The sequence below is a fragment of the Crocuta crocuta genome, unplaced genomic scaffold (assembly GCF_008692635.1).
Source record: "Crocuta crocuta isolate KB4526 unplaced genomic scaffold, BGI_CrCroc_1.0 scaffold675, whole genome shotgun sequence".
NCBI classification, from domain to species: domain Eukaryota; kingdom Metazoa; phylum Chordata; class Mammalia; order Carnivora; family Hyaenidae; genus Crocuta; species Crocuta crocuta.
The window spans coordinates 593,253-615,920 of NW_027528796.1; the positions used below are offsets into that span (position 1 = coordinate 593,253).

At 59.2% G+C, this 22,668-nt stretch overlaps 1 protein-coding gene and 1 pseudogene across 2 annotated transcripts; both read left to right on the top strand.

Moving 5' to 3' along the window:
- The first annotated feature begins 3,605 nt into the window (after positions 1 to 3,605).
- FTCD (formimidoyltransferase cyclodeaminase) lies at positions 3,606 to 21,922 on the top strand. Of its 2 annotated transcripts, none has more exons than XM_077755334.1 (13): positions 3,606 to 3,686; positions 4,401 to 4,584; positions 5,397 to 5,525; positions 7,600 to 7,688; positions 7,806 to 7,985; positions 9,954 to 10,091; positions 10,255 to 10,386; positions 15,507 to 15,568; positions 15,981 to 16,234; positions 19,819 to 19,849; positions 20,071 to 20,209; positions 20,670 to 20,765; positions 21,675 to 21,922. In XM_077755334.1, the coding sequence occupies exons 1-13, from the start codon at positions 3,633 to 3,635 to the stop codon at positions 21,903 to 21,905; spliced, it is 1,719 nt and encodes a 572-aa protein (XP_077611460.1). In that variant the 5' UTR covers positions 3,606 to 3,632; the 3' UTR covers positions 21,906 to 21,922. The 2 variants fall into 2 exon arrangements, with proteins under 2 accessions (XP_077611460.1, XP_077611459.1); XM_077755333.1 differs by having other exon boundaries at positions 21,655 to 21,809.
- Positions 5,784 to 6,114, top strand: LOC144224380 (small nuclear ribonucleoprotein G pseudogene; annotated as a pseudogene).
- Positions 21,923 to 22,668: the final 746 nt, after the last annotated feature.

Below are 22,668 nucleotides of genomic sequence, written 5' to 3' on the forward strand. Positions count from 1 at the left end.
CCCAAACGCAGAGCCTGAGGCAAGGATCTGGATGCTGGGGGTACAGCTATTGAATCTGCAGAACTCTGTGCAAAATGAAAGCACAAGTCCCTTGTTCAAAAGGAATTTCAGGGGCGCCTGGGTGGCTCAGTCGGTTAAGCGTCCGACTTCAGCTCAGGTCATGATCTCACGGTGTGAGGGTTTGAGCCCCGTATCAGGCTCTGTGCTGACAGCTCAGAGCCTGGAGCTGCTTCAGAGTCTGTGTCTCCCTCTCTCTCTGACCCTCCCCCACTCACGCTGTCTCTCTTTTTCTCTCAGAAATAAATAAATAAAACATTAAAAAGATTTTTTAAAAAGTAGGAATTTCAAGGTGACGGCAGCGTGTTGGATGGAGAATAAGGGCCCGTGCAGCTGGGTGGATTCCCAGGAGTCTGTTTATTTGGGGTGATTGGATGTACCCCACCCCCTGCTGGAGCCCTGGGCTCCCTGTTTCTCCTGAGGTCCTGAGGACAGGTGACCTTCTGGGCCCACAGTCAGGACCAGGGCCTGGCACTGGCACCTTCCTGGGCCTTAGCTGTGAGTAGAGGGTCTCTGGTCACTTCTCTGCTGTGGGTGTGAGGATGAAATATTGGGGTTTCTGGGTCAAATCCAGCCGGGGCAACCCGTCCCTCGGTTCTCACAGCCTCCGGTGTCCCAGCACCTTAGGGCGCTCTGCAGTCAGCGCAGGCAGCTGTAACCAGCGCCACGGACCAGGGGGTTTGGACACCACGCATCTATGACCCCCTCATGCTGGCGGCTGGACGCCGAGCTCCAGGTGGTGGCGGGGCTGGGCCCTCCTGGGGCCCCTCTTGGGCACGTGGGGGCAGCCTTCTCCCTGTGTCCTCACGTGCTGTCCCTTTGCCTGTCTGTGTCCTGATTTCCTCTTCCCAGGAGAACACAAGTCTGAGTGGATTAGGGTCACCCTATGACAGACATAATTTTAACTTTAATTACCTTTTCCAAGATCCTGGCTCCAAGTATAGCTGCATTCTGAGGTGCTGGGGGGTCGGGCTTCTACAGATGATTTTGGGGGTGGGCACAATTCAGTCACAACTGACGCCATCCTCCCCTTCCAGCCTCGGGAGCCGACCCCGCTGAGGGGCTCTCTGACGTCCGGGTCTCTGCAGGGTCCCTCCCCTGTTGGAGGAGGGACGGGTGGGCACTTCTGGGCATCGTGGGGCGCAGGCGCCCTGTGGGTGGGCCTCGGCCTTCGGAGCTGGGTTTGTAGGGGTGTTGCTGCCGGGGCTCCCCTGTGGCCGTGCCCGTGCAGGACCCGGGAGCCAAGCAGCCGACACCCGCGTCCACCGGGGGAGCAGGGCTGGAGGCGACCCGGCCCGGCCCCGCCTCCGGGGGTCTCTGGGATCGTCTGGCTGCTCCAGGGCTGATGCTGGAGGGGATCGGGTGTCTCCTCCCCTGGGCCCTGTGGCCGCCCTGCCCTGCCATGGCCGTGGGGGTGGGGGTGCCTGTGCCCGGGAGGAAGGCAGATGGGGTATGGTCTGCCTTCGGCGGGTCCTGAGTGACTCGAGAGGTGGGACAGAGTCGGACCTCAGGTTTGAGGTGTCTGTGTGCTGGCGGGGTGGCCAGAGCACCGGTGGCTTTTGCAGACGGGAAATGCTCACCCCACTCAAGACAGCATCGACGCCAGCTGGGCCCCTGGGCGCCGGGCCCTGGGCTGCTGGCCTGGGCACCTCACCTCTTTGTGTGGGGCCTCTGGCCTCGGGGAGCCGCAGCCAGCGGCTGGGAGAGCTGGGGCTTCATGTGACCGCTTGCTCCCCGAGGGCATCTGCACACGTGCACACAGGGGTGGCCACAGCACCGGTGGCTTTTGCAGACGGGAAATGCTCACCCCACTCAAGACAGCATCGACGCCAGCTGGGCCCCTGGGCGCCGGGCCCTGGGCTGCTGGCCTGGGCACCTCACCTCTTTGTGTGGGGCCTCTGGCCTCGGGGAGCCGCAGCCAGCGGCTGGGAGAGCTGGGGCTTCATGTGACCGCTTGCTCCCCGAGGGCATCTGCACACGTGCACACGATGGGTGGGTGCCTCCCCACCCCCCGCCTGCCTGACCAGGCTGAGCTGGCCGCGCAAGAGCCTCGGCCCTAGTGGGGTCTCACACACGGTCTCTCATCTGCTTGCCGCCTGAGGCTCAGGAGTTGCCATGAAGAAATGGAGGCTCAGTAGGTCACCTGGAGGGTCACCTGGAGGGTCACCTGGAGGGTCGCATGAAGGGTCACCTGGAGGGTCACCTGGAGGGTCGCATGGAGGGTCACCTGGAGGGTCTCATGGAGGGTCACCTGGAGGGTCACCTGGAGGGTCACATGGAGGGTCACCTGGCGGGTCACGTGGAGGGTCACATGGAGGGTCACGTGGAGAGTCACCTGGAGGGTCGCATGGAGGGTCACCTGGAGGGTCGCATGGAGGGTCACCTGGAGGGTCGCATGGAGGGTCACCTGGAGGGTCGCATGGAGGGTCACCTGGAGGGTCGCATGGAGGGTCACCTGGAGGGTCGCATGGAGGGTCACCTGGAGGGTCGCATGGAGGGTCACCTGGAGGGTCGCATGGAGGGTCACCTGGAGGGTCGCATGGAGGGTCACCTGGAGGGTCGCATGGAGGGTCACCTGGAGGGTCGCATGGAGGGTCACCTGGAGGGTCGCATGGAGGGTCACCTGGAGGGTCGCATGGAGGGTCACCTGGAGGGTCGCATGGAGGGTCACCTGGAGGGTCGCATGGAGGGTCACCTGGAGGGTCGCATGGAGGGTCACCTGGAGGGTCGCATGGAGGGTCACCTGGAGGGTCGCATGGAGGGTCACCTGGAGGGTCGCATGGAGGGTCACCTGGAGGGTCGCATGGAGGGTCACCTGGAGGGTCGCATGGAGGGTCACCTGGAGGGTCGCATGGAGGGTCACCTGGAGGGTCGCATGGAGGGTCACCTGGAGGGTCGCATGGAGGGTCACCTGGAGGGTCGCATGGAGGGTCACCTGGAGGGTCGCATGGAGGGTCACCTGGAGGGTCGCATGGAGGGTCACCTGGAGGGTCGCATGGAGGGTCACCTGGAGGGTCGCATGGAGGGTCACCTGGAGGGTCGCATGGAGGGTCACCTGGAGGGTCGCATGGAGGGTCACCTGGAGGGTCGCATGGAGGGTCACCTGGAGGGTCACGTGGAGGGTCACATGGAGGGTCACGTGGAGGGTCACCTGGAGGGTCACCTGGAGGGTCACACGGAAGGTCACACTGAGGGTCACACGGAGAGTCACACCGAGGGCCACACGGACAGCCTCAGGAGCCCTGGGACAACGTGGGACCAGAGCCTGAGCTGACCGAGTCCACTGCCTGGACAGGACCTATCCCCCCCCGGAGATCCTGGTCACATCTGCTGCTCTTGGCCGGGTTTGGGGATCCCTCCTCCTCCACTGTCTGCTCCCAGGGGTCCTGCTCCCCCCTCCCCCACCCTGGGCCACTCTGCGTTTGCACAGGGACCACAGCCCGTGGTTAATAAGCAGCCCGGCCGCCATGGGAGGGCCCCGCTGGGCAGATAAAGGCCCCGCCAGGCGCTGGGGAGCGCCGTGCCTCCCTCCCTCGGTCTGCCCTGAGTGGAGCAGCGGGATCAAGGCCCAGACCATGTCTCAGCTGGTGGAATGTGTTCCCAACTTCTCCGAGGGGAACAACCAGGAGGTGAGGTGCTGGGGGGCTAAGCATGTGGCCCGGGGCAGGGAGAAAGGGGGGTGCTTGGTTCCTGAAATGCAGCCACTTCCCGTCAGCCCGCAGGGATGTGCCCCAGGAGCGCTGGGACTGAGGAGTGGCCGGCGGGCGAGGAGGAGGCTGTGGGATGGGCGGGCAGGCAGGGGCCCTGGCCCTGGATCCGGGCCGCAGGGCTGTTGGAAGCTTCCCAAACCTTGTCAGGTGGGCTCTGCCATTATCCCCATGTCATCTCTGAGGAAACTGAGGCACAGAGAGTTGGTGCAGGCCGCTGAGGGCCACAAAGCCAATTTAGGCCCTGAGCCCCAACCACTGGGCTGTCCTGCTGCCTCAGAAAGCTCTGGGCCGTTCATGGCTCGCTCCTAGTGCAGATGCCCCCCCTAGGAGCTGCTTGTGGGGGTAGGTCCTGACCTCTGTGACCTTGGCCTATAGGTTACCTTCTGGGAGCCCCAGCAGGCCGTCCATCCGGGCTCTGATTCCTGCCTCGGTTTCTCCGGTAGGGGGCTGCCCGTTGCCCCCTTCTCGGCGACCGTAGCTCAGTGGTGGCCTCTCTGGGCTTGCACTCCCTGAGGAATTCCCCAGTGCTCAGCACCAGCTGCTTCGGCCCATGTTTGGGTGGTGGCTGGGGCGGCAGGAGAGTCGTGCTTCCACGGGGGGAACTGAGGCACAGCGTCGGGCCCACATCCCCAGGTGATTGACGCCATCTCCCGAGCCGTGGCGCAGACCCCGGGCTGTGTACTGCTGGACGTGGACGCGGGCCCCTCCACCAACCGCACCGTCTACACCTTCGTAGGGCGGCCCGAGGACGTGGTGGAGGGGGCCCTGAACGCTGCGCGGGCTGCCTTCCGGCTCATCGACATGAGCCAGCACAAAGGTGAGGGGCCGGGGCGCCAGGCTGTCTCCTCACCCGCAGGCTTGGCTCGGGGCGAAGGAGCTCACCGGCCTGTGAGCTTGCCCTTGGGGGACCCCGGAGCCCCCGAGGGGCCTCAGGTGCAGCCCACAGAATGCGCCGTGCCGGGCAAAGGTCCGTGTTTCAGGGGTTCCCTGCGCGTGACTGGCAGTGAGGCTGTGGCACTCTCTGCAGGCCTAGGGGCCCCGGGCGGGGGCGGGGGGTGGCCGAGGGGCAGGGAGGCAAAGGCTCGGAAACCAGCCTGTCAACAACCCGCAAAACCAAACACGCTTACTGTGGCAGGCAGGGTCAAAGGTTGGTGGACACAGGGAGCAGGTCAAAAGGGCAGGGTCTCCGGCCCCTCACAGCGGGGGGAGGTGAGGCCCACTAGGAGGGAACCCACGGGCGAGCCCACCTGGTAAAGTTAGGAAGCTTATCTCAAAGCCAGAAGCTCCCTGGGGGGCAGGGGAACGTGGCGGGTGAGGAGGGCTCATCATCTTGGGGGGCTGCCGACCGCAGCTTGTCTGACCCACAGTGGGGTTCCGGTTGTGAGAAGGACTGTGAGCTGCCCGGGGAGGGAGGGCTGGGTGGCCAGGGGTCCCAGTGCTCGGCATGGCCACCTGGGCAGTGATCTTTGTGGCTTTTAGGACAGGGAGGGGTTCGCACAAAGATGCTCCTTCCCTGTGGGTGAGTGTGACCAGCTGGGTGTGTGGATGGAGGGCAGGTTGGGGGCAGAAGGGGGGTCCATGAGCCCCTCTCCCGCGGCCTCCCCTTCCTCAGCCCCTGTCTCTCTGCAGGGGAGCACCCTCGGATGGGCGCCCTGGACGTGTGCCCCTTCATCCCGGTGAGGGGCGTCACCATGGATGAGTGTGTGCTCTGCGCCCAGGCCTTTGGCCAGCGGCTGGCTGAGGAGCTGGGTGTGCCGGGTGAGTGCCGACGAGGGACACCCCCGTGTCTGGGGCTGACCCACAGCCTGTCCCTCACTGCACTTCAGTACCCTCATGGTCCTCTGCTCTTGGCTCCTTAAAAATGCAGATTAATACAAAAAAATCTACTGCAAACTGACCTGCAGGGAAATGTCCTGCTTCTTCCATAATGAGATAAACACAAATAGAAGCCATGGCCAAGTGCGCCCAGGGCAGGGAGGCAGTGGCCCTCGCGTGCTGCCCGGCAGCGGACGCTGCTCAGCTGACTGTGAAGTCCAGTCCGTGCTTGCTAATAGAATGATCTCACTTCGGGGAATTCAGCCAAGTCTTTGAGTGGCATCTCTGAGCTCCCCAAGTAGACACCGTGAGCAAAGCTCCCCCTCCCGAGCTGAAAACATTTATGGCCAAGAAATTATTGAAATTAAACGGTGGCGGACCGGTGCAAGGAATATTACAGGGGTTTGATCCCTTTATGAGTCTTGTGATAGATGAATGTGCGGAGATGGCAACTCGTGGGCAACAGAACGCGAGTGGAATGGCGGTAATTCCAGGAAATAGTATCATGTTAGAAGCCTTAGAACGAGCATAAGCAATGGGTGTGCTCATGGGAAGGCCCTCTCTCCACAGCACCTGTTTTATTACAATGTAAAAATCAGCTGTTGCATTTTCACCTTGAACTTTTTTGTTAAATAAACTTTTCTAATAGTTGAAAATGCTTCCTCAGACATTCTGAACATAGAAACTCGAAAGTTAGCTCTTCTTCTAACTTTTTCTAACATGAACTATTTCTCATCAAGACCCACTTGTTCCAAAGCTTTTATGGATTAATGCAGAAGAATCTGATTAAGTGTGAAGCATGGCTGGGGTGTCTGGGTGGCTCAACTGGTTGAGCGTCCAGCGTCAGCTCAGGTCATGATCTCACGGCTCATGAGTTCGAGCTCCGTGTTGGGCTCTGTGGTGACAGCTTGGAGCCTGGAGCTGCTTCAGATTCTGTGTCTCCCTCTCTCTCTCTTTGCCCCTCCCCTCTTTATGCTGTCTCTCTGTTTCTCTTTCTCAAAAATAAATAAACATTAAAAAAATGTGAAGCATGGTTAGGATGGCTTTCTTTCCATCTTTTTAAAAAAAGTTTATTTATGTATTTATTTTGAGAGAGAGAGAGAGCAAGCAGGGGAGGGGCAGAGAGAGAGAGGGAGAGAGCATCCCAAGCAGGCTCCACGCCGTCCGCCCACAGCCTGATGCAGGGCTCAGACTCACAAACAGTGAGATCATGACCTGAGCCGAAGTCAGATGCTCAACTGACTGAGCCACCCAGAAACCCTGGCTTTTAATGGAAAGATAAAGCACATTCAAGCCTGGGTGGATTCCTTCTGAAACATTAATTGTAATTTTCAAAACTCCTGTAGTCGCTTGGATGTACTCTGACTCTTCCAAGTATATCCACATCCAAGTATGGCACCCTGAAGTAAAACACAGGAGGTAATGGATACAGTTGTTTATTTTGAATACAAGAATAGAAATAGAACTCTAGAGACAAACAAAGCAAAACAAGAAGTTAACCCGGGACCAGCACAGACAAGTCGGAAACAGTGCAGGCCCCGCGCGGGTCTGCAGACCACATCCAACGTACAGTTGGGCACAGAGCGCAGGGCCCAGAATCCGACCCCGCGGTGGGTGTAGGCCGGAGGGCTCCATGCTGTCATGGTTGTCCTGTGATGTTGGGAGTTTGTGGTGAGTTTTGTTTTCTTCTCCTTGTGCTTCTTACTTTGCTGTCATGTTTATTGTACATTGAAAATACATTTTAGAAAGAAACGTGAACATCCATCCCGCACATATACTTCTCTTATAATCTCTGTGATGGCTTTTTCCGGGGACATCTGTGTAGGGGGGAGCCGTAGGGGTGGGGGCTGGCCCAAACTGAGTGTCCGTCAGTGAGCACCCACACCCGCCCTGTGAGACCCAGAGAGATGGGAACAAGGGAGGTTGCTCCCCCGGGCGGCCCTCCTCACTTCTCCTCCGGGAGTGGGGGTTCTAGGCTGCCCCCCGCTGGGAGCCTCACTGGCCGCCTCCCTCGCAGTGTACCTCTATGGGGAGGCGGCGCAGACAGCCGGTCGCCGGAGCCTGCCGGCCATCCGGGCTGGGGAGTACGAGGCCCTCCCTGAGAAGGTGCGTGTCTCCTCGCCAGGGTGGGCAGGCGTGGGTGCCCTCCTCCTTCCCTTCCCCACCCTGGCGGGGCACCCCTCCCGTGAGGGACACTGCAGCCTAAGCGGAGTCTTCCCGCAGCTCAAGCAGGCCGAGTGGGTGCCTGACTTCGGTCCCAGCTCCTTCGTCCCCAGCTGGGGGGCCACTGTCACGGGGGCACGCAAGTTCCTCATTGCGTTCAACATCAACCTGCTCAGCACCAAGGAGCAGGCGCACCGCATCGCCCTCAACCTCCGGGAGCAAGGGCGCGGCAAGGACAAGGTGAGCAGCCGGCAGTCCCCACAGGGCCTGGCACCGTCCCCAGGGAATCCCGGGGGGCTCGTGGGACAGAGCCAGAGGTGGGCAGGCGCCGTGGTGTGGACCGGCTGACAGCCCAGCCTTGGTGTCCCCAGCAAGTGGGAGCGGGCGGCGGAGGGGCTCCGGCGATGGAAGTTGGGGAACACTTGCCTTAAAAGACATTGGCTTGGAATCAGGCAGGGACGTAGCTATTGTTAAAATGCCGCAGCATTTCTAGCAGGAAAAGAGGCGCCTCTGAGCCCCAGGGGCCCCACATGCCTCCAGGTGCCCCAGGTGTCCTGACCCACCGCGTCTGCCACAGCAGCTGTCTCCTAGCTTGAGCTTTGATCTTGCGGAAAGTGTGAGTCGAACACACAGACACAGAGAGCCTTGGTGAAGGAGGCGGAGGGTGACATCCTGCCTGCTTGCCAGCCGCCCACCCCCAGAGACCTGGGTTCTGCCAGACAGCTGAGGCCCCCAACGCCCAGCTTCCCACCCGCACATGCAGTGCGTAAGCGCAACACACACAGCAAACCCCAAATCCTTTTTTTTTTTTTTTTTTTTTTTTTTTGCTCCTGCTGAGTTCAGAGGTCAGAGGTCCTTCTTAGGCGGACTGAGCCACCCCACAGAGTGAGGAGCAGAGAGCCAGGCTCTGGGGTGAGGGTGGGATGGCAGGAAGGGACTGGACACAGGAATTTGGGGTTGGGTGGGGGTGGCCCCAGGCAAGCCTCCAGCATGTGGTGTGGGCGAAATGTTGCCTGGGAGGCAGGGCAGGTCTGAGCTGGTGCCCCGTGTGGAGCACGCATCCTGGCACCTGACCTTTGGGGGCCTCAGTTTCCCCGTGGTGAGAGGGTCTCTCCCTGGCTGCCTCAGATGAGAGCTCTGGAGAGTGAGGAGGAGGGCTGCCGACCAGCTACCCACACAGTCTCCACCACACGGTCCTCCCCACACGGTCCCCACCCACACGGTCGATCCTCCCCACACGGTCCTCCCCACACAGTCCCCACCACACGGTCCTCCCCACACGGTCTTCCCCACACAGTCTATCCTCCCCACACGGTCCTCCCCACACAGTTCTCTCCACACAGTTCTCTCCACACGTTCCTCCCCACACGGTCCTCCCCACACGATCCTCCCCACACAGTCCTCACTACATGGTCCTCCCCACACGGTCCCCACCCACACGGTCGATCCTCCCCACACGGTCCTCCCCACACGATCCTCCCCACACGGTCCTCCCCACACGGTCCCCACCACACGGTCCTCCCCACACAGTCCTCACCACACGGTCTTCCCCACAGTCTATCCTCCCCACACGGTCCTCCCCACACAGTCCTCACCACACGGTCTTCCCCACAGTCTATCCTCCCCACACGGTCCTCCCCACACAGTTCTCTCCACACAGTTCTCTCCACACGTTCCTCCCCACACGGTCCTCCCCACACGATCCTCCCCACACAGTCCTCACTACATGGTCCTCCCCACACGGTCCCCACCCACACGGTCGATCCTCCCCACACGGTCCTCCCCACACGGTCCCCACCACACGGTCCTCCCCGCACGGTCCCCACCACACGGTCCTCCCCGCACGGTCCCCACCACACGGTCCTCCCCACACGGTCCTCCCCACACAATCCTCCCCACACGGTCCTCACACGGTCCTCCCCACAGGGTCCTCCCCACACGGTCCTCCCCACACGGTCCTCACCACACAATCCTCCCCACACGGTCCCCACCACACGGTCCTCCCCACACAGTCCTCCCCACACGGTGCTCCCCACACAGTCCTCCCCACACAATCCTCCCCACACGGTCCCCCCCACATAATCTGCACCACACAGAGGGAGGGAGCCCTTCAGCCAGCCGGGAGTTTAGGTGCAAGCGGCAAGAGGCAGTGCGGGCGCCAGGAGAGGACGGGCAGGGCCTGAGCTGGGCAAGTCTTTTCCTTTGCAGCCTGGACGCCTGAAAAAGGTTCAGGGCATCGGCTGGTACCTGGATGAGAAGAACCTGGCCCAAGTGTCCACAAACCTCCTGGACTTTGAGGTCACGGCCCTGCACACGGTCTATGAAGAGACCTGCAGAGAAGCCCAGGTGAGCGGAACGGGCGTCCCCTGCTGGCCGTGGGGGCCCCTCCCGGTGCGCGGGGCAGGTGTCCCCTGCTGGCTGGGGTGACGTCCCTCCGGGTGAGTGGGGCGGGTCCCAGGACGTCTCAAGTCTAGCTCCCCTGGGCATTGACCCTGCTGGACCTCTGCAGGAGCTGAGCCTTCCGGTGGTGGGCTCACAGCTGGTGGGCTTGGTGCCTCTGAAGGCCCTTCTGGATGCCGCCGCCTTCTACTGCAAGAAGGAGAACCTCTTCATCCTGGAGGAGGAGCACCGCATCAGGCTGGTGGGCTGCGCTCCCGCGTGAGGGGCCGGTGGGGGCGGTGGGAGCAAGCTTGGTGCCCTCGGAGCAGGCCTGGGTGCCGAGGCACGCGCAGCGCGGGCCCTGCTCCTCCTCTTCTGCTGCCTTATCCTCTGGGCTTAGATGAGATCGCGCTGTTATCATTTCGGGGAAACCATAGTTTTCTTTGTGACCAAGAAGATGTTCAATCTTGTAAAAATTCCTCGGAGAGGATCCACACCACTTTCCCCCGCCGCTTCTGGTGTTTGTCCTGGAGCGCCTTGCTCTGGCGGAGGTGGGAGCACTCACTTCCCCGTCAGCCCTAGGCCCGCGGCACTCCGGGATGCACCCATGAACGTTGCCGGGCTATTTAGAGGCTGGTGCCATTGTTCCCAATGACACCTTTACTTGGAATTCCTCTGCAATGAGCACGTGAGCTCTGAAACCCTCTGAAGGTCTGTCTTTTCGTAGTGGAGTTTATCCCTTTGCGTTTCCTGATTCAGCAAATACGTCCAGACTCTTATGTCCGTTTTCAGGCATGTGCGGGTTTTGGACACAGTTCCTTCCAGTTTTATGGAAGACTCTACTTTTTATTTGTAATGTTTTATTTATTTCTAAGAGAGAGAGAGATAAGAGACAGCGTGAGCAGGGGAGAGTCAGAGAGAGAGGGAGTCACAGACTCTGAAACAAGCTCCAGGCTCCGAGCTGGCAGTCAGCACAGAGCCTGACGCGGGGCTCGAACCCACGAACTGCGAGATCATGACCTGAGTGAAAGTCGGACGCTTAACCGACTCAGCCACCCAGGTGCCCCTGGAAGACTCTACTTTTTAGGTATTCTGGTGATTATCTTTATAACTTAACATACTTACCTCTGTTTTTGACTTATTGGTTTAAAATTTTTATCCAAATTTTCAAACATATAATTTGATTTACCAATTTCTATCACTACACTGACAGCCTGCTATGGAGGTGAGAACATAAATGTACTTAGCATCTAGTCACATCTTTCTTCTCTGTTTCCTGAATTTTTTGAGTTATAGTAGTTTTTAGTGGGAGGTGGGAATTCTTCTGGTAGTTAATTTTTTTTTCAATTTTTTATTTTCTTTTTTTAAAGTTTATTTATTTTGAGAGAGAGAGAATCTCAAGCAGGCTCCACGCTGTCAGCTCAAGGCCCCACTGAGACTTGAACTCACGAACCTTGAGATCATGACTTGAGCAGAAATCAAGAATCAGACACTTAACTGAAGGAGCCACCCAGGCGCCCCTCAATTTTTTCTTTTATAGTAAAATACTTGTAACATACAATTGGCATCTTAACCATCTTTAAGTATATACATCACAATATTATGCAGCCATCATAACCCAGGATGGGTTTTTCTGTGTCTGCAAAAAACGCCGTTAGGGTTCTGATAAGGACTGCATTGATTTTGTGCGTTGCTTTGGGGAGTATGGCCATCTTAACAATGGGAAGTGTTCCAATCCATGAACATGGGCTTTCCATTTATTTAGGCTTTTTAAAATATCTTTTAGCAATGTTTTGTAGTTTTTAGTGTACAAGTCTTTTACCTCCTTGGTTAAGTTAATTAATTCCTAACTATTTTAGTCTTTTTGATGCTATTGTAAGTGGACTAATTTTTGCAATTTCTTTTTAAGATTGCTCATTGTTAGTGTATAGAAATGCAACTGACTTTTCTGGGTTCACTTTGTATCCTGCTTCCTTGTTGAATTCATTTATTAGTTCTAGGTTGTCAAATTATTAAGTTTAAATAATATGCTTAATTCTTTCACTCTTTATCAATGTTAGTGTCTGTTGGGGCTTGGTGAAGAAAGACAAGAACTTTAGTGCACTTGTGCAAGTGGTCATCTCTGCTCTGAATTGTTATGTTGTTATTTTTACGTTGTCAAACTTATAACAAGTGCCCTCTGTAACTGGTCTGCATGTATATTTAATCTTCGCTTTATTCGTAGATGAGATCATCTCTCTTCCCACTTGTCTGTTTGTTATTTGTTGCCTGGATCTCACGATTAAGCAGATTTTCCCTCCTCCCCCACCCCCACAAGCAGATTGTGTAAATGAAGGCTCATGGCGCTTTCCCTTGTGGGCTCTGGCATGGTCGGCAATGTCTTTCTGTGAATTCGTTCTTGGAAGACGGTTGGACAGCCAAAAGTCCCAAGTCTCTTGTTTTTACCTGAGAATACTGCATACCTCTCTTTACCGTCTTCTGGAATTAACTGTCTTGTGGGGAGGTCTCAGACTGCCTGGTTATCTCCCCGAACTCCAGGGACTTGTTTTTGTCCGTGATGCCGGCAGAACTTTCTCCGTCCTCGGAGCTCAACAAGCCATCCACGCCTCGGTCAGTTATTCTACATCTTTTTCTTCTCTGGAGCAATGTTCCTTGTGATTTACAGATTCCGTTCTTGCTTAGAGGCAGGACTATTTTCCTCTGTTACACTTCTGATCCTGTTATTTTGTTCTTTTACTTTCAGAAAGCCAGTCACGTCGCAGTGATATACTTCTGCCTTTTCTTGACTTTATTTCCACTTCTTTCCCCTTGTGTTCACAGTGGTTTTCTCGAAGGTAGCCTCTAAGCTACTGATACAGTTTATGGACAGATCTTTTACAAATGTTGTGTATTTTTCTGTTGACATAATTCCCTACTCACAGAAAAGATGTAGGAACGACATAAGGACCTCCCTTACGTGTTCCAGCTTTACCAGCATTTCGCATCTGCCCTATTTGCGGTATTATTATCGCTCTGTATCCACGCAGAGTCATGTTATGTTTTTCTGGGAGCACCTGAGAGCAGGGTAAAGACTTGTACATTTTACCTAGAATGTACTTGGTTTTATTTCTTAAGAACAAGGACATTCTCTGACACAACCTCAGTACAATGAGGAAAGTCAGGAAATTCAACATTAATACAGTTGCAGTATCGAGTCTGCAGGCCACCCTTGCACCGCATCGACCTCCCTGTCATTTCTATTATTGCGCCTTATGCTCCCACCCAGGGAACAATCTGGATGACAGCCATTTACTGCCATTTATTGCCTTTCATCCGGAACTGTTCCCTGTACTCTTGGCCTTTGTTGACCTTGACATACTTTGAAGGTACAGCATCGCACGGCTGCCGTGGCTGCAGGCTGGTGGTGGGAGCCGCACAGACGTGCTGTGCTGTCCTCGGAGCGCAGGGTCGGGTGCCTATTGTCTCCCTGTGGCCTGGGGTCCTTGGGTCAAGGTGCCATTATCCACTGCAACGTTTCCGTTTTTCCTTTTGAGGTGAGTGCCCTGTGGGACGTAGTTTAAGGGTATGTAAGTGCCCTGGTCCTCTTGAAATTCCAGCCATAAATGTTAGCAGCCAGTAATGGTTTTCTAATTTTACGCTCTTTCCGTAAGAAAATGCTTTCGCCTCTCCCACGTGTATTTATTCCTCATCAATGTGTTTGATGCTCTTCTGTATATTTTAACACATTTTAAAATTCTTTATCTGAAAGTTCTGATATCCGCAGTCTTTGAAGGTCTGATTTGCATATTGCCGCTTCTGCGGACTTTCTCACAGTCACTTGCTTCTTCATGTGTTTTGTGAGTTTTGATCACAAGTGCATGTTCTTCGCAACTTTATATGCGGTAGTTCTTGAACACCTGGGTTAAAGTTCGGATTTGCCTCCGTGAGGTCTTGGCGACATGATCACACAGGGCCCCCCAGATTCAGTCTTTTGCTTGGAGCTTTGGGACCCCATGTGTAGAGAGTTCTATGTTAACCGTGGCTCACATCGCCAGCAGGGAGGCCTGTGGTTAGAATTCCCAGGAAGGCCCCTTCCTGCACACCAAAGGGAAGGCAGAGACTGAGAACTATCCCAATGACGCCCTCAGTGGGCTTTCCCCCCGCCCCCGCTTCCCGTCCATCCCTGGAGATGTCCCCTTTCAGGGACCTCCAGTCTGACCCCCACTCCTCAGGACTTGACACCTGCCCTGCTCAAGAGCCGCTTCCAGAAGTTCCCCGATGTCCCTGGGGCGCCCGGCTTCAGGGCGAGCGGGCCTGCCTGGTTCCCTTTCTGGTCATCTCTGGCCTCGCATGAGCTCCTTTACTTTCTGAACGCTTAGCCGGGCACGTCAATTCGTTTTCAAAGTTCTGTTTGCCTTTCTGAGGTCTGTGCCAAGACGGCTCTGCCTTAGTGCTCGCTGAGGACTGTCTGTCAGGCACTCAGGAGGCACTCTTTTTTTTTAATGTTTATTTATTTTGAGAGAGAGAGAGAGGGAGAGAGAGAGAGAAAAATTGCTAATGGGGGAGGGGCAGAGAGAGGGAGATGGAGGATCCGAAGCAGGCTCCTTGCAGGCAGCACAGAGCCGGGCGCGGGGCTCGAACTCACAAGCTGAGAGCTCATGACCTGAGCCGAAGTCAGACACTCAACTGACGGAGCCCCCCGGGCGCCCCTCAAGAGACCCCCCTTACCCGTTTCCATGCCCTCAAGAGACCCCCCTTACCCGTTTCCATGTCCTCGGTGGGACCTCCCAGCCCCCCGGGCCTCCTGCCTTGTCTCCCTCGAGCACTCGTTGGCTCTGAGCGCGGGGACTGTGCTGTTGGCACTCATACCGTAGTGTTTTGAATGTTTCTTTGTGGACAGAATTCTAGTCTTAAATGGAGATTGTTCCAATTTTATTTTGACTTCAGTAAAATCTCCTTTTCCTCACAGAACAAGTCCTATGTGTAGGTGAGTCAGGCCGCTCCTGACTGTGCAGTTGTGAGAACTGACACCCAGAGAATTAAAATCTTGTCCAAAGGGGCAGTTTTGTTGGCACCTTTCAGCGACAGGCTCACACGTGTGGGGTTTTCTGTGGGATGCATGTGGCTTGGAATGGGGGCGCTTCCTCTCTCTGGGCCTCAGTTTCCCCGTGGGGTAAGATGTGTGGGCGGATGTGTCAGGAGGTCTGTGGGGGCCCTGCTCTGGGCTGGGGGCTTTCCTGGGAACTCCCGGGGGGTGGGCACGTGGCCAGCTTGGCCCAGCCACGCACGCAGGTGGATCGGAGCGGGCACGACATCGCGAGCCCAGGTGGGACCCCGCTGTTCAGCGCCTTGCCTCACGCACGGGGGCTGAGGTGGCTCACCATCACCGGCCCCCTCTTCCAGGTGGTGAACCGGCTGGGCCTGGACTCTCTGTCCCCTTTCAACCCTAAGGAGCGGATCATCGAGTGAGCACCTCCCCCACCCCTGCCTCAGTCCTTCCAGAGCCTTCCACTTGGTCATTTATTCATCAGCAAACGAGGCTGGGGCTGGTTGAGGGGACACAGTGAGGTCCCAACAAGGTCCCCCTGTGTCCTCACGAGGGCTTCTGGGTGGTCATGGCCACTCTGCAAACTGGGACTGTGTCCCCGCCCCTGTGTTGGGGACGGGGTGTGTACGAGGGGCCTGGGGTCAGGGATCAGGGTCTGAGCCAGCCCTGCCCCCACAGCCTGGCAGTAGTGACCCTGAACCCTGTCTTCCATCCCCTGTCCCCGAAAGCCCCATCCCCATCCCTGGCCCTGCATGACGGAGGACACATGCCCTGTCCCTGCCCTCCCCTCCCCTCCCCTCTCTGAGCGTCACTGAGCTGACCCCCCACAGGTACCTGGTCCCCGACAGTGCGCCTGAGAAGAGCCTGGCGGACAAGCCCCTGTGTGCCTTCGTCCGGGAGGTGGGCGCCCGCTCGGCAGCCCCGGGGGGCGGCTCCGTGGCAGCGGCCAGCGCAGCCATGGTGAGCGCGGGGCGAGGGCTGGGGGCGAGGACGGGGNCGCCCTTCCACGCGGCCGCCGCCGAGCTGACGGCGCTGGTGGACGCGGACGCCCGGGCCTTCCAGGCCTACCTGGTGAGTGCTCAGAGGGACCGCCACCGGCCCGCGGGCAGCCCCGGGCGAGCGGGGCTCCGCCGACTGTGGGGGGGACAGTGGGGGGCGCGCTGGGGAGAGAAAGCTCCCGCAGGGTCACCGAGCCGCAGGAGGGAGGGGCTGTTGCGGGCGCCCGCGTCTGGAGGCCGAGGGAGGCTGGAGCCCCTCCCGGACCGGGAAAGGCTGGTTCAGGAGGTCTGAGGGTGGGGGCGGGCTGGCCCCGTGCTCACATCCACGGCAGCGGCGGGGGGGGGGGGTCCGTCCGGGCTCGGCACCCACCTCAGCTGCCCCGGGTCCTGCAGTCGGGTCGGCACCCAGGCCCGCAGACGCTAGAGGGAGGCATCAAACATGAGCTCACATCCCAGGATGGCGGGCGGTAAAAGTCCTAGCAGAGCCCGGGACTGACGGTCCGAGAGGGACTGGAGACCTTCCAGCCACAAGACCGCAGGGAGAGCTGGCGGGTCGGATCGGAACCCACTCACCGCCCCCAAGAGGGAGCTGGGGTGCCAGGCGGTGGGTGACAGAGAAGGGGCTCAGAACCCAGGGCAGGGGTGGGGGAGCCCTGGCGGGAAGCTCAGGGGCGTGGGTCCAGGACCAAAGCCCGGCCGTGCGTCTGTGTCTGAGCGCGTTCCTGCCGGAAGGATCGGGAGGGGCCTGAGCCCCCAGCCGCCCGGAGCCCAGGGCCACCTGGTGGGCAGGGCTGGGGTGAAGGGCAGGCAGGCAGCTGGGGGGCCGTGCACCCCCAGAGTGAAGGCCATATGCACACAGGGAGGAGCAGAGTCTCGTCTAAAGAAGTCACCATCTGGAGCTCAAGTTCACGTCCTCTGGGAGGGAGGTTAGAGCCGATCTCCTTTTCCCATTTGTGTTTTTACCTTTAAATTTCATTTGTTTGCTGTTGAAAATAGGTAAAAGCTTCAGGGGGTTCAGAATTCACAAGGGCGGGAGGGTAGTGAATGCGAAGACCCGGCGCCCTGCCTCCCTCTGCCCCCTGCATGCCCTGAACAGGCGCAAGTTCTAGGGCGCATGTCCTGGGATATTTATCTATAGTCTAGTAGATGCGTTTTTCTTTTCTCTCCTTTCTCACACAAACGGCATCACCCATCTGTGGTCTTAGTTTGCCTCCTGGTTTCTCACTTTGGTGTTCTAGCGGGTCTTTCCATATGGAATACAGACCACACCCCTCCAGCCGCCAGCACGATCTTCCCCGACTTACCAGGGGTTACGTCCAATAAACCCACCATACACTGGAAACAGTGTAAGTCAAAAATGCATTTACTACATGTAACATACCGCACATCACCGTTAGCCGGCCTGCCTCACACGGGCTCAGAGCACACGTTAGCCCGCGGACAGGCCGAACCGCCGCCCACGAAGCCTGCTTCACCGGAGATGGTGAACGTCCCGGGCAGTTGACCGAATACCGTACTGAAGTGACAAACAGACCGTGTGGGGGCAGAACGGTGGTCGGTGTGCGGGGACCACGTGGCCGCTCGGCCTCAGGATGACCCCGCGTGGGAACTCCAGGCACTGTATTCACCGAACGCACATCCCGGGGCACCACTTAGAGTGGAAAGTCCTAAGCCGAACCCTTGTGCGTTGAGGACCGTCTGTGTCCTGCAGACGTCTGGGTCACAGTGCCACTGGCCAGCCCCCCGGGGGACTTGGGCCTTTTCGTGGGCACCTGGGACACTGCTGTGTGAACACCACTGGCGTCCGTCACTGGGCGCCGTGGGCCACCCGTGGGAATGATCGCGGGACTTGCTGCCCAAGGCAGCGCTTCTCACTTGGGAGGCGCTGCCAAGTGGCCCTTGGGGGGCTGAACGGATGGTGCTCCGCCCTAGGGTCTGAGGGCTCCTCCGGGGACCCCCGCCATCAGACCTGCAGTCACCACGTGGTTTGTCTCCTGGAGCTGCCCTGGCGTGCTCTGCTCGGTGTGCGTGGCAAGAAGCGTTTCTTGTACTTCTCACGGCAGTTTTGTGTCCCTTCTGGAGAAGAAGGCACCCTTCCTGCCATCTAGGACCTTCTTACCCACTTGGGACTCACTCTGGTTTTCCGCCAGCTGTTTGCTCGTGCTGGTTCCTGAGAGGAGCTTTGTAGGATGCACGGTTTTTCGTCCCTGAGCTCAGAGTCTGCCGGTTGCTCTTTCCTGGGTTTCGTGTCACAGTTTACAGGGCCTCCCTGGCCGTGCTTGCTGGACTTCTCCAAGGTTCTCTCCAGACCCCTGTGCTCTGATGAATGTAGACACTGAGAGGTGGCTAGGGAGATACATCAGTTTATTATTTTTTTTCATGTTTCATTTATTTCTGAGAGAGAGAGGCAGCAGGAGCAGGGGAGGGTCAGAGACAGAGTGAGACCCAGAATCCGAAACAGGCTGAGCTGAGCTGTCAGCACAGAGCCTGACGCGGGGCTCAAACCCACAAACCATGAGATCATGACCTGAGCTGAAGTTGGACGCTTAACTGACTGGGCCACCCAGGCGCCCCGAGATGCATCAGTTTAAATATAAATATGAACATTTAGGGCTGACCACCAGCGATTAGAAATCCGGTGAATGAATAGAAAACAGCTGGAGGGAAGTAGAAAAATGAAAATCGAGTCAGAAGACAGGGAAGAAAAGAAAGATAATCAGCAAGGCTGTGTGGTTTAGAGAGAGGACCCGGAGCCGCACTGTTGAAAGTCACACATGCGAGAGGGAGTGCGGTGCCTCACGCTCCCTGGAGCAGATGGAGTTCTGAAAAAAAAAGGAGACGCCTTGTCTTGTGCCAAGTGCAGAAGCCATTTCCAGATGAGGTTAAACAAAGTTCACAACAAGCCTAACTCCAAGTGGGTGGCGTCCTCACCTGATGCAGACGTGACCGCGTGAAGGGCAGGTTTGACCGACATCAGCCCCGGTCGGCCCAGTGGAGACTCGGAGCACTCGGCCTGGCTGCCTCACGCGACAGCCGGGGTCAGCGTCCCACGTGTGTGAGGACTGCTGTGGAGATGGGGGCGGGGCGGCAGAGGCGGCCTCGGGACACCCGGGCTGTGTGTTGTCCATCAGCAGGAGATGTTGGCGCGGTGACCCGCCAGGTCCGGGCAGGGCAGGGGCTCACTTGCTCTCAGGCCTGCTGACAGAGCGTCCACTTTTGGATGGAGATTTAGCCAAGTCTCGAACAGGCGCATTCCCCACCCGGCGAGGCCCTGGCGGGACGTGGGTGTGTGAGGGAGAGGCCGGGGAGACAGGGGGGCGCGGATGGGGGCCTGTGTGACGTAGGGGCCAGTGTGGGGTGAGCGTGACCACGTCCGGAGGAGGGCCCGAGCCCGTACGGCCGGGGGTGGGGATGCTCCCGTTTAGGTCTAGGCTCAGGGTGGTACAGTTGCCTGTGTTAACGCACAAGCAGTGACTGGAGCCTGTGCTGTGTGAGGGGACCCCGGCCCCCGAGTTCGCCCCCCAATCCTGAGTGCCCAGAACCTGGTGGAAGTGCTCCCAGCGCGTCCGTGCCCTCCAGAAACGCCAGCCCTGGGGCGGTGGTGGTGTGGACGCTGTGTGGCCCCAGGGCTCGGCCGCTGCTCATCGCCCCCCCCCCCCCCCCCCCCCCCCCCCCCNGAACACACCTGAGGAAAGGGACCGGTGAGTGCCGCAGTGGCCATGTGGGGCCGTGCCGTGGGGCCGTGGGCTCCCAGGCACTTTGACCTTGGAGCCATTTAATCCCCCTCTGGGGCTGCGCTGTGACGGGACAACGTCCCTGTTGTTCCCACCCTGGTTCTGTCTGCTGGAGTGGAGCTGTGGGGGGGTCTGGGCGGTGGCCCCTGGGTGCCCTGGGCTCTCACCATCCACCCCCTTGGTTTCAGCCGCGAGGCTGCCCTGCAGGAGGGGCTGAGGCAGGCGGTGGCCGTGCCCCTGGCACTAGCCGAGAAGGTGGCCGCGCTGTGGCCCGCACTGCAGGAGCTGGCGCAGTGTGGAAACGTGGCCTGCCGGTCGGACCTGCAGGTACGTGGGGCTCAGCCTCCCACTGTAGGGGAGCAGCGTGGAGGGTCGTTGGGCATTCACAGGAGCACTGCCCAGGGGGTCCTGGCCGGTCTCAGTCAGCAGAGCCCATTTGTTCATCCTGCTTTAAGAATGAGCAGTAAGGATTTTATCTAAGCTTGCTGTCCCCCGGTCATGCTGTTCCCTGGGTCACGCTGTCCCCCGGGTCACGGCTGTCCCCCGGGTCACGCTGTCCCCCAGATCACGCTGTCCCCCGGGTCACGGCTGTCCCCCGGGTCACGCTGTCCCCCGGGTCACGCTGTCCCCCGGGTCACGGCTGTCCCCCGGGTCATGCTGTCCCCCGGGTCACGGCTGTCCCCTGGGTCACGCTGGTCCCCGGGTCATGCTGGCCCCCGGGTCACGGCTGTCCCCTGGGTCACGCTGTCCGCCGGGTCACGCTGGCCCGGCTCCTGGTCCTGTGCAGGTGGCGGCCAAAGCCCTGGAGACGGGTGTGTTCGGGGCGTATTTCAATGTGCTCATCAACCTGAGGGACGTCACTGACAGTGTGTTCAAGGAACAGGTGAGCAGGAGGGCGTGGGGGCAGGGCCCCTGGCGGGACCTGGAGGTGGCCCTCAGGGCGGGGTTCCAAAATGGGGGCCTGGGGAAGGAGATGTGCCTCTGGCCTCCCGTGGTGGCCGTTGTGCTCTCTGGGGTTTCTGTGGTGGCAGGTGGCCAGGCCTCATCAGCTGGGGGTGAGGGGCTACTGGGTGGGAGCCCCCATGCCCTCTCTGGGGCTGTTTTGGGCCACCTTCCACACTCACCTGCCTGGTGGGGGCCACCCAGGGCTGGGGTCCCCCTGATCGGCGCCATAGCCCCGGTATCTGTGATCATTCCGTTGCGGTTGCTACTGAGGTCAGTTTGAGGAATACACAGTTCACCATTTTAAAGTGCGCAACTCAGGGCATTCTGCACATGTGTGACCACCACCTCTATCAAGTTCCAGAACATTCCCATCCCTCCAAAATGAGCAACCCCCTTCCCCATTGTAAGACCACTGCTCCTCGGCCCGCAGCCCCTGACACCACCCGTCTGTCTCTTGCAATATTGTCTTTTGCAATAATCTTTAAAAAGTGACCTCACAGCTGGGGGTGAAGGTCTTTGCAGGGGCTGAGCTTGACCTCCGAGGGAAGTCGATGTCTACCACGTGAGCACGTGGCTGTGGACTGAAGGATGGGCCCCTGCAGTTGTGGCTACAGTGGGAATAGCAGGAAGCGGGGCCTGGGCCTGGCAGTCCTCACATCTCAGGAGAGACACGCGAGGAATTGGGGTTCCCTGGATGAGGGGCTCGGGATCACCCCAGAGAGGATGGGCCAGGGAGCATGGCCAGAGGGTGCAGGGAGGCGGCAGAGATCGTGGGTCGGGGGGACGGGCTGCAGGGGCAGGGTGACGCCTGGGCCTTTGTCCGGCAGACCTGCCAGCACATCTCCAGCCTCCTGCAGGAAGCCAAGACCCAGGCAGCGCTGGTGCTGGACCGCCTGGAGGCCCGGCAGGAGTGAGGGCGCCGGGGGACCTCGCAGACTCTGCACCCCTCAGTGCCCTGCCCCCTTTCCTGGAAGGGTCCAGCCTCCAGACGCAGCCCCTGTGGGGCCCAGAGCTGGCTGGGTGGGGCCGGGGTCTGTCTGGGGCAGCGGGGTCACCCCCTATCTCTTGTGGCTTCTAGTAAAGTCACAACACACCGGTGCCTGCGTGGTGTGTTTGGGGCTGGGAGAAGGGAAGGGCCGAGCTAAGTGGGCAGGGACGGGGCCCACGACGAGTGCGCATGGGGACAGCGGTCAGAGGAGGTGGGGGGCAGGCAGCCCTAGGAGAGGCCAGCTGGGGCACCGCGATCAGTGCTGGTGGCGCCAGAACCGTCTGAATGTCTCCACGGCCTCCGCGGGGGTCCTTGGTGGGCGCAGACATAAGGAGGCAGAGGGCAGGAGGCGGTTCGAAGCCTTTATTGTGCAGGGGTGAGTGGGTACAGGGATGCGCAGGGCTGCTGTCACAGCTCAGTCTGGGACAAGGGACCTCCAAAGGCCAGGCGGACACGTCGGAGCAAGGCCAGTGGAGTTGGGGGGCCCCACAGAGAGCCTTTGGAGCGCGCGGGAGGGGCTGGGGGCCCAGGGCTGAGGCTGGGCGGGGCGAGGGGCCCGTCCTTGGGGATCTGGAGCGCTGGCCGCCAGGAGGCGCCCAGGAAGCCTCGGGGGTCCCGGCAGGTGTGGAGGGCAGGGGGTGGGCAGATGGGCAGGCGGGGTGGAGGGCCGTGGGGATCCCTGGAGGAGCTGCGGGGGGCAGGGGTCCTCTTCNGGCGGCGCCGTCGCCCAGGCTGATCTTGGACAGCACGTCCGCGTCCACGTCGCCGCCCACGGCCACCACGGTGGGCACCACGTTCTGCTTGCGCATGGAGTGCACCGCCTCCTCCAGGCTGTCGTTGCCGGTGACGCCGT